This window comes from Camellia sinensis, chromosome 10 (assembly GCF_055761805.1).
Source record: "Camellia sinensis isolate YWXY chromosome 10, ASM5576180v1, whole genome shotgun sequence".
Taxonomy (NCBI): domain Eukaryota; kingdom Viridiplantae; phylum Streptophyta; class Magnoliopsida; order Ericales; family Theaceae; genus Camellia; species Camellia sinensis.
The window spans coordinates 2,735,746-2,746,737 of NC_138970.1; the positions used below are offsets into that span (position 1 = coordinate 2,735,746).

The 10,992-nt window shown below is 33.8% G+C and overlaps 1 protein-coding gene across 2 annotated transcripts; it reads right to left on the reverse strand.

The window, feature by feature from the left end:
• Positions 1 to 8,535: 8,535 nt before the first annotated feature.
• Positions 8,536 to 10,992, reverse strand: LOC114292660 (uncharacterized). 2 transcript variants are annotated; one of them, XM_028236666.2, is made up of 2 exons: positions 9,557 to 10,992; positions 8,536 to 8,921 (listed from the first exon to the last, which is right to left on the reverse strand). In XM_028236666.2, exons 1-2 carry the CDS (start codon positions 10,286 to 10,288, stop codon positions 8,787 to 8,789), a joined length of 867 nt encoding a protein of 288 aa, XP_028092467.2. In that variant the 5' UTR covers positions 10,289 to 10,992; the 3' UTR covers positions 8,536 to 8,786. The 2 variants fall into 2 exon arrangements, with proteins under 2 accessions (XP_028092467.2, XP_028092468.2); XM_028236667.2 differs by having other exon boundaries at positions 8,536 to 8,987; positions 9,557 to 10,515.

Sequence of the window (10,992 nt, forward strand, 5' to 3'; positions counted from 1 at the left end):
GTTTGAGAACATTACTCAACCTCCTCACACCAGTGTGAACTTTATTCTAAACAAGGCTTTGGAAACTCAGGCAGCCTTCCAGGTCTTCCTGCACCCAAACTTTAAGGAACCTTCACTAATGTCATGGTCTTGTCCTCTTGCGGGTAAGCTCAAGATGAATACTGATGGAAACTCTAGAGGGGATCCTGGACAATCAGGTTATGGAGGACTGCTCCGAGATGAAGTTGGTACTTGGATCTAGGGATTTTATGGTTACTTAGGCAACTATTCCAGTTTGGAAGCTGAGTTGTGGGGCATTTACCGGGGTCTAACCATCATCCTGGAAAAGGGATTGGCCAACATCCAAATTGAAACCGATTCCCAGCTAGCCATGGCGCTTATCAGAAGTGGAGGTGGGGAAAACTCTCCATACAGGGCTCTCATTGAAGATGCTAACTTCCTTCTTAGAAGATGCCAATGCACTATTGAAACAATTCCCAGGGAAGCGAACCAATGTGCAGATGCTTTGGCTAACTTAGGAGTAAATCAACAAGAGCACCTCATTTTGAAGGAAGACCCTCCTGTTTCCATCCTCTCTTTGTTAACTGCTAACTTGTTACATGTTGGCTCTAGAAGGGATTAAGTTTCCCTAGTCTTATCTGTTCTTTTGTGTTGTTTGTTTTAAACTCTTCATTTGAATCCAAAAAAAAAAAAAAAAGTAGTGAATTAATCTTTACCTATGTGAGACATTGAATACTTTCTTGCAATTTGTGATTGCCCTTGATTTGGTAATAAAAAAAAGGCATTTTTTTCTTCTTCTTTTTGAATGGTGATTGGCATTCCAGGCTAAAACTACAAAGATTCATTGTAAAAGAAATTCACTGCGCTTTCTCTCAAGTGTGTTGGGATTAGTTTATAAAAAGTTTATTGCTGAATTATTTCTTTTCTTTTTTTTTTTCTTTTTTTTTTCTCTACCTGTTAGAAGTGAAATAAGGGAAGGAGAAGCTCCATCGACCAATAGTAAGTCTCGAATTTAGACATCAAACTTGACAAATAAAAAAAAAAACAACTGGTCCATTAGAACGTTCGATGGTTCATTTGCTTTGTTGGTAGAGTAACCCAACCAAAGTCTTAAGTTATGTATATGCAACCTGTTTGTTTGGACGGAAATAAGGGAGAAAGAAAATAACTGCATGCTGGGATTTTAGGGGCATAAAATGACTTACGAAACCTATACAACATTATAGCAATACGAAACCATCATACATTTTTTTCACAATTATAACTAGGATGGCAAGAAACATATGGGACTAGACCAAAATCGTTACTCCTGTGGAAGGTCAAGGGTTCAAAAACTCTCTATTTGTATGTGAATCTTATTTGTATGCGGTCTCATTTGCAATCTCACATGAAGCATTTAATTCCACAATCTTAATTTAATTTTTGTATCATAGTACAATGAATTATAATGACATAGTAATTACAATGTTACAACTAAACTCTCAAAATAGGAAAGAGATCTCAAACTAATACAGAAGTAAGATCTTTACACCAGGGGGTGTTACGTACCAAAATTTTATAATAAAAAAAAAGTAGACGATGTGAACCAATTGGAAGTCTTTTACGTATTAACTTGTATGAAGTTATGGAGGGCTGCTTCTCCTCAATGAGAACCAATTGGAGGTCTTTGCCCTCAAAGTGAGTCTTTTTCTCTTATTTCTCTTGTTTTTATTTCTGTTAATTTTATTAATAAGAAGGTACGTAACAGTGAGACAAGTACAACTTTGGCCAACAAACTAATCCATTGGTTTTCAGAATCCTGGCTTTGCTTGAAACAAAATCCATCAAAGAGGAGAAGAAATTAACAACGGAAGAAAAGAAAAAGAAAAGAAACCATCAAGTGCCTAACCAATTCATCAAAGAACCACTACTGTTTTTTGCCTTCATTTACTATCACCTACCTTATTTTGAGAAAGGGCTTCCACGCAAGAACCCAATTCTAGAAGTAGCACTTGTACACCTTTCATATGGCATAAGTAGGCGTGCATTTTGGCTAGGGTGAGTTTTACAGGTCCTCCCTATACCATTCTACTATAGACAAATAACATGGAACAACACAATTTGTTTGTGTCCCCTCCTTTCCTTGTTTTCATTTGCAAATATATATATATATGTATATATATATATTTTGAAAGCCATACAAATCATATCAATAATATTGGTTTGTTTTCCTTTGTTGTTGTTCACATTCTTTGCAGCTTCAAGCAGTTGCATGTGTGGGTATTATCAAATGGAGTCAAAGAGTGGCATGTATTCGAGTGACAAATAATCTCTCCAAAAACTAGATTAAGGCTGCTTACAACTTATCTTCTTCAAACTCCACTTTAACGGTAGCCCTATGTACTAGGTGCCCTTAGTTAAAGAGAATGTCAGCCTCTGAATCAGTACATTCTGATTCTGTGAGTAGGCATAAATCAAATGGGTTCACAAATCAATTTGACCTGATTTGCATATATATCCCAAAAAAAACACTGTTCACATCAGTTGCTGGCTGCATATTATAAAGATATCATAAGATGTTTACCAACTTGTGTGAAGGAAAGAACACCAAGCCATATAGACTTCTTTTGACATTCATCACAAAGAAAAACAGTTGTGTTATATGGTTATTGTTAAGAGGAGGGGACCAACTTAAGGCTGTTGTGTTGATGTGGAGTCCTGGCCCCTTTCCCTTGAACCTTACAACATCAACCACAATTTCAATTCTAGTTGGTACATTGGGCCCATCTCATTGAAGATTATTTCTTCCATCATGGGATTCACCACTGTTCTCAAACCTTCATGTTACTTTGTCCCAAAATATTCTCATTCATTAGATTATATCTGTCTCTGGAGTATTTCAAAATTTTTAATGATCCAGTAGTTATGAATGTCTTGGGACAGAGAAATTTGAAAACGTAGAATCCTTAGTCATTTCTTTCACAGTTGGGAACTGTGAAATCAGCCTTTGAATTCATCATTTTGAAAAAACAATTGTGAAATGGGCCTTTGAATGGCAAGTGTTTGAATTATGGACATACTTTAGACATATTGCTGCTCCTTTTGCTTTTTTTTTTTTTTTGAAGCAATGCCAGGTTTTCATTGTTTTGACCGTTAAAGAAAAAGCATGAGAAAATTATGGGACTAAATAAAGCCAATTTGACAAAGGTAAAAAAAAGAAAAAAGAAAAGAGAGTGGGACTTTTTTGATTAGTGCAAATTAAGGGTAATCTGGGGTTGACACCTGATTATGGACTCTAACAATGTGCATTTTTATTTTTATTTATACAAAAAAAAAAAAAAAAAAAAAAAAAAAAAAAAAAAACCATTTTCATAGGCAATTCTTGATCTCCATGACTAGTTTTCATTTTCCAATTAATAGTATTCTTCTTTGGATTAGACTTGTAAAGTTAATTTTTCTCTGATTTAGAAGTTGGTTTTTTTGCTTATTAAAAAAAAAATTGAAAAGTCTAAATTTGAAAAAGGCATAAATGTTTGGCAATACAACTTCTTCTTTTTTTTCTAGTCTTCTATTTACTCTTCCCTACTTTGAAGAATGTGCTAAAGAGGCCAATAAAATTACTGTTTTAACTTTCACTATCTTAGGGTGTGTGAAAAGTCCAAAAAGCCAGTTTTTTGGCCAACCAAATTTGCCATTTTTTTTTGGAATTTTTTAAAATAAAAAGTCGACAAAAACATAAGCAACCAAAGGAAATGAAAATCAACACTAAACCTCATTTTGCCTTTGAACAAAGTTTGTATGATTGAGTTTTACTCAATCTTCCCACTTGGATCCGCTGGAGAGGAGTTCATGTCAATTTTTAATGAACAATAATCAATATCAACACAACAACTACAATAATGACATGATGACAGTATTTTCTTCAGTATTGTTAGATTCATCACAATTTTATATCAAGTTTTATTTATTTTATGATATGAAAACACATACCATTATTGATATAATAAGTCTCAAGTTGATTCCTTTTATGTTCAATTATGATAAATATATATAGTGAACAGAAATAATATTATTTTATACTGAAATATATATGATATCTTATTTATGATTGTGTTTTCAAACTATCTATATATTTTTTTTCAAAACAAAAACTATCTATATTAATCTCTGTCTTTGTAACCTTACTAAAAAAAATTGATATAATTATGTTAAAATTATAAAATCTGTTAAATTTTTTTAAAATAAGAGAAGAGGTTGGTGTAACTAACATATTCAAACAATCGTGTCTTGTCCAAAAAAAAAAAAAAACATTTGACAAAGCCCCACATGAAGGCAAAGTCTGTCCACTCTTGAAAAAAATAAATAATTGAATCATTGAGCCGCCCTTACCATTTCCAGAGCTAATGTTACATATCATAATTGAGAGCATATGGAATTCCTAGTAAGATGAAACAGCTCATCAACCCCATATCTCTCCAGTCTCCACCAAATAATTCAATTTTTTATAGAGAAATACTATGGTACATACCTATATCATTTTATAATTAAAAATAAAATAAAATAATTTTATATTTTTTAGATCATAACTAAAAAAAATAAAAATATCATAATTAAATACAATACGAGATATAATCAAAAAAAACTTATGAATCATAACTAAAAAAAGGAAATGGTACAATTTCCCCTCTTATAGCCACACTAAAATATCTTCAAGAAAAACAAAATTGTATTGGCACTGAAAAGACAAAAACACCCTTGGCTACTCAGGGCAGAGCCTCAGAACATGCTCTAAGGTGGAGGAAAATTGCCCCTACAAAGCACCTCTCCCTTATTCTTTTGCAAATTGAGGCCCCCCACTAAAGTTTCTGGGTGGTTAAAAAAATGGATGGATGGACCCCAGAAAAAGACAGAGAGCCGTTGGCATACAGCTGTATGGCACCTAAAAGTTATAGGACACCCTGTAAAAATTGGCCTAAAATTCGATGAATGTAAAAGCAAAGCAAAAGCAAAATGAAACAATAGTTGAATTAACGGTTACATTGGCCGCACCACACACCTTATATATAACTACCAACCATCCCATTCCCACTCACTGCTTCTTTTCATTCTTGCTTTGCTTTTCTCTGTTTTCTTCCCCTGTTTCTCTCTCTCTCTCTCTCTCTCTCTCTCTCTCTCTCCATTTTCAATTGCAAATTTGCTTTGCATAATTCAATATACACAACAAAAATAACAATGGAGGCAATGAAGATGAAGCTTTTTGTTGCTGTTGTCATGATGTTGATGGCCGTGTCAGCTGTCCAAAATGTGGCTGCAGCAGAGGCCCCTGCACCTACCCCTACCGCGGACGCCACCGCCTTTGTACCCGCAGCTTTTGCTTCTATCACCGCCCTTGCATTTGGTCTTCTCTTCTAATTTTCACTCTCTCTCTCTCTCTCTGAGCTTGCAATTCATTTGGGTTTTTTTTTTTTTTGTTGGAATGGGATTTGGGTAGAGAGGTCTGTGTCTCAATCCTCTTCTCTGTTCCAAATGGGTTTAAGGGGCTAATGGTGATCATGAGGTTGGGGAAGAGAAGGGGTTGAGTTGAGACTCCTTTGATTGGGCTTTCATTAGTTATTTTTTCTTTTGTGAATGTTTTGCTTTAACATATTCACATTATTGTCATTATTTCCATTATATATATAATTCTTGTGATTTATTTTGAATTTTGATTCTCACTTGTTATCATTTGTTTACTTTTGATCTTCTTTTATATATATATATACCTCTAGAATTATGGTGTGTTTGGCTAATTACCCAAATCAAGAAAATCAAGAAATTCAGAAGCAACCACCACTATATGCAGCAGATGCGAATGAGCTATGCATCATTAAGTTCACATGCCTTTGTAATCTTGTAAGATAAATAAGGTATACATCATTAAAATTAGTCAATTACGAATGAAAAATGATTCTTTCCCTCATTTTGTTCCTCCAATTCCATTCTAATGACTTAGAATTAAAGTTGATAAAGATAAGAGGAGAGGAGCGGAGTGTGAGACCACTTCAGACAGTCTTAGTCAGATCATTGGAATACAAAATTAAGAGATGTAATGAAACAGTTACCCAAATCATGTAAAAAGAAATAAAAAATTAAACAGTAGTTTTTTTTTTTTTTGTATTTTATAGAGTTTGGTATAAAGAAAAGAAAAAGAACTAAAAACTTTTTTTGTAGTCAATGGAAATCATATTCATTTGGGCAAAAATTTTTTATGAAATATAAAATATTTTCTAAATTTAAGTCTTATAAATACAATCATTCTACTTTCCGCTACCACCTTCAACCTGTCACCATCACCACCGCCACTTTTCCCACTACAACACTACCACTAATACAACTATGAGTATTTTAATTTCAAAAATGCAACCCAAATAGAAAAACATTTTCCATGAATGTAACATCCTTTTTCTTTATAACATGAATTACATATGAATTAACAGTGAATTCTCTCTCTATTCACTCACCCATTCTGTCAGAGCTATGCCAGAGAAACAACTCAGACCGCAAATTTTATATTCAAACATAACATTACATGATGATGTATCCCAATTTCGTGCGCAAATTCAATAGTCAAGCATGGCATTACATGATGATGCATCCCACTCTCGTGCTAAATTGTGGACTTTCTAGTCCACCTTCATGATGTACACAAGTTTCTTTCTTCATTTATTTCAAATGTTGAACCTGAAACCTGAGGATGGGGCATTTCACCCAATTAGCTTGCTTGCACGTTTTATCAGGATAATTTGGAGGAGGTGCTTACAAAAAAATTACCAATCTCTTACTTGTTAAAATTAAAGAGCCATTAGGATCTTCTTGTAGTTAAGGTCGTGTTTGGATCAATAATTTGAATAGAATAGTGATTCATGGTGAAAAAAAAATAAAAATGAATAAAATTTAACTTGTATTCTATTTATTTTATTTTTAAATTTTTTCTTCATAAATCGCTCTCCAAATCTTTCATCAAGACACCTAATAGAAAAAGGGAAGCTCAATGATTTTGAGTTGTTGAGATTCTTTGGGAACGTAGAGCTTCTTCTTGATATATTAAATAGCACCTAAAAAAGGGTAGAATAGATGCTCTATATTTTTTGAGGAACCAATTCAATTTTGTTTTTATATTTCTTTTTATATTTTATGTTTATTTTCATCAAACACTTTTTAAATATTTTTTAAAACAAATTTTGGAAAGAAAACAAAGAAAGACATTGACAAACCAACTACACATGCTTCTAGTTGGGTCATGGCATGAGTAATTTATTCTAGTGAACCCCAGGCCATCACTGTTGACAAGTAGGCATTGTTTGGTGCGTCATTCACACTCACAAGCAATGGGGTGACTCACCCTTGTATGGTGGGTCACTCATTCCCACCTCAATAAATTTAATTTGTATTAAATAGTTTTGGTTGTTTCCTTCTTTGTCAAGAGATGGTTTGGACTTGTTCAATTGGTCCTTTTCTCTTCCTTTCATGGCTTGTAATAAAAAAATCTACAAAGGTTGAGAGTTCTGATTAGCTAATAATTAAGTTTTATTATCTAGTTCTCCCCCATTAACCAATTGCCGTTATTTTTTAACTTGTATTCAAATTTTAAATTGTGGATTGACAAGAAGACCACATAAATCTTAAATTGAAATCAAGTGAATCTAATTGTTGCAATTAAAAAGTTGCAAACCAAAGTGAAATTTAAACGAAAGTTACATGGTGAAAAGTATATTAACTCAAAAAAAAAAAAAGGAAAAAGAAAGCTCTTAGTAATATTAAGGTAATATAGGTATTAAAAAAAAAAAGGCATAAATAAATGAGGCTTCTCAATACAACTAGACAATTTTCAAATTTTGTTTTTTTACCTATCAAAGAGAAGAATGAAGAAAAAATGATAAAATTCATTCAGTACAAAACATTATTTTACTTGTCCTAAAAAAGTATGTAATTTTTTCACTCATGGGAAAAGTAATTACTAGATCTTGTATCACACGTAGCAGTTTACCAAAAGAATAAAAGAACACCAAAAAACAAGTGTTTTTAGTGGCGTCTTATGTCATATGTTAAGGAAAAATCATTGTTATTTGTTTAGTGCTTTGTAGTAGACAATTCACATGATCAACTCCCAAAAATGATATCAAAATATAGGGGATAAATGACAAAAATGAAAATCAAAATTTTATCACTCCTTCATTCTTTTTCTTTTTCTTTTTCTTTTTCCCCTGACAAATTCTTAATCAAATCCAAATTCCAAACGCAGTTGTCTGTTACAAAAATTAGCATTTGAATGCATGCCACACACACTAATGCTGTATTTGGTTAGGAGATTTAGGGAGGGATTTGGAAAGGGAAAGAGAAAAGGTGTGTGAAACTATGTGAAATGTAGGTATATTTTTTTCACATTTCACTTACCTTTTCCATTACCCTTTCCAAATCACTCCTCAAATCTCTCAACCAAACACAGCATAAGTGGTTTTATATAGTTAAAGCACGAGGAAGCAAAAACAACGCAAGCAAGAATGGAAATGGAGAACATTTACAATACACACATTCAATATCTATATATGCCTATGAACAAACAAAATACAAACATATAAAGATCCCAATATGCAAAAACAGAACTAGTAAAGCTGACAATATAGTACATCACATCATATACCCAACAATAGTATTATTATTCCTGCTGCTGCTGATAAAAGCTCTTAATATGGATGATCTGATCTGAAGAAGCTGCTGCTCATGATGAGTAACTTCTCTTTATCTTAATGTAATATGAGTAAAGAGAATTAAAGAAGACCATCATTATAGTAACCCCCAAAAGTGAAATGAGCTCTAGTCACTGTTAAGGGCACAGCCACACCTCTCACTGCTGACATTGCTTCATTCAATTTACTTGTATGCTGTACCACCTGCTTCATCCTCTGCACATATATGTATTATCACAATTCATGTGTTATTTCAGGTCTCCTCTACTGGTGAACAAAGCCCTGTTATCATGCATGCCTTTACATTAAAAATGTGCCCTTATTCAATGGTCTAATGATTCAAGTGTATCATATTTCATTAGCCCCCATGTGGTGTAGGTTAATCACAAAGCAAAAGCATCCCCCTCAACTTCCTGATTATCAACACATTTTTTTTCTTCTTCTTATTTTGGTGTTTTTGCAAGATACAAGTTAAGTAACGGAGTTGATCTAGTGGATAGTTCATGCGGTTACGTTAGATCCCTAACATCCCCCTTCACATTCATCTAAGTTAGGCCAGACTAAAAATTTTCAGTTTCAAAAAATGAAATAAAAGTCAAAAAATAGAAACTAAAAATAGCCCCTTCCGACTTTCTAATAATTAACTATTTTTAACTTAATTAAATTATTTTTCTTAATAAGTTATAATACATATTCTTTAAAAAAAGAAGTGATTGCCCCATAAGCAGTACCAATATATTTCACCAGCAGACATAGGAGAAAACTCTAATAATGAAATTGAAGTGTTTAATGAAGAAGCTGAAAATGGGTATTGCAAAATTAAGAGGAATAGTTAAGAAATCTAAATAGACCTTTTGATCAGAATAGATCTGAAATTGTTGATGCTGCTGGCGGTGTTGATTGTTTCTGTGGTGGCTTCCAAGGATGACAATGCAAATTGTAGCAGCAGCCACTCCAAAGGTGCAAATAGCACCAATTCCATTCAAGCTCCACTTCCACAAGTTGATACCTCCATTTCCATTTTCATCTGAATCCAATTCCATTCTGTTCTCTTTCTCGATTCTCATCTCTGATCCACTCTTACCCTCAAATTCCAATTCCAATTCCAATTCCAATTCGATGGTCTCCTCACCTTTCTTATTAGTATCCTCAAACTGAAACTTGGGTGCAGCATCAATTTGAGGTTGGGGCAGAATTCCCCTGCTGCCACTGGACTTTGGGGAATCCATTTTCATGTCGACAAATTCATTTTCCTTCATTTTCTTGAAGAAAACTTGTGAAACTGCGTCCTGATCAGTTTCCACAGCTGGAGCTTTTGGGATTTTATTAGTGACTTCTTCTTCTTTCACTGCCAGTTGATGATCCAACTGAAGTGGAATTGGATTCGGCGGTGGAAGATGAAGATGATGGGGATGAGTTTTTTGGGACTTTGGAGATGGGCATATGAAGTAATTCATATTGAAAACACTAGTGTTTGGATCACCAACCCCATCATATTTTCTGGAGAAAATTTTCTTGCCTCCATCATCATGGATTTCAAGGAACCCATCATCAGGGAGGATTTCCCACTCTTGAAGATCCATCTTTTCATGTAACAGATGGCTTTGCTTGGGAAGAATAAGAATAAGAAGAAGAAGAAGAGTGGGTTGAAATATGATTTGAATTATTGGGTTTAAAGAAAAGAGGGTTTCTCATGGAGTGTAGTGTAGTGTGTTGAATTTTCAAGAGGCCACCCTTATGGTGTCCTTTTGCACTTGGAGTGAGGAATGAACCAGCTAACTGGGCTATTAGGAGGATTTTATTTTCATCTGAAAGCTTATCCTTTAAAGCTGTCAAATTGTTTATGGTCCAGTGGGACCCTCCGAAGAGGAAACCCATTTTGATATGGGAGCTTCTTGGATATTTCTTTTGGGGATGGGCTTCCCTCCCATTGGTAAAACTGATTGAACCCTCCACTTGCCTGGCTGTGGACTTGGCGTGGGTCTATTTTTGTGATCTAAATCGGTCATTCTGAAAGTTCTTTTGAGATGCTTATTCTTGCAAATAATTAAGTTGATTGAACGTCAATAATTACTTAAGTTGATCACATTTGTGATAAAATGAATGGACGGTCTATCTCTAAAATTATCTATATTAATTATAATAAATATGATCCGATCATATAGCTACCTAAGTCCGTTCAACCTTTTTTTTTGGCATGAATGATCATCTCAAAAGAGACTTATAAGATGAATAATTTTAATTATCAAGGTAGTCCAGACTAGGCTCACAACAGAACAGCTTGACC

Coding starts and splice junctions, on each gene's coding strand:
- LOC114292660 (XM_028236666.2), bottom strand. CDS start 10,288: ATGGATCTTCAAGAGTGGGAAATCCTCCCTGATGATGGGTTCCTTGAA. Junction 8,922..9,556: donor AGATCTATTCTGATCAAAAG/GTCTATTTAGAT, acceptor ATATATGTGCAG/AGGATGAAGCAGGTGGTACA.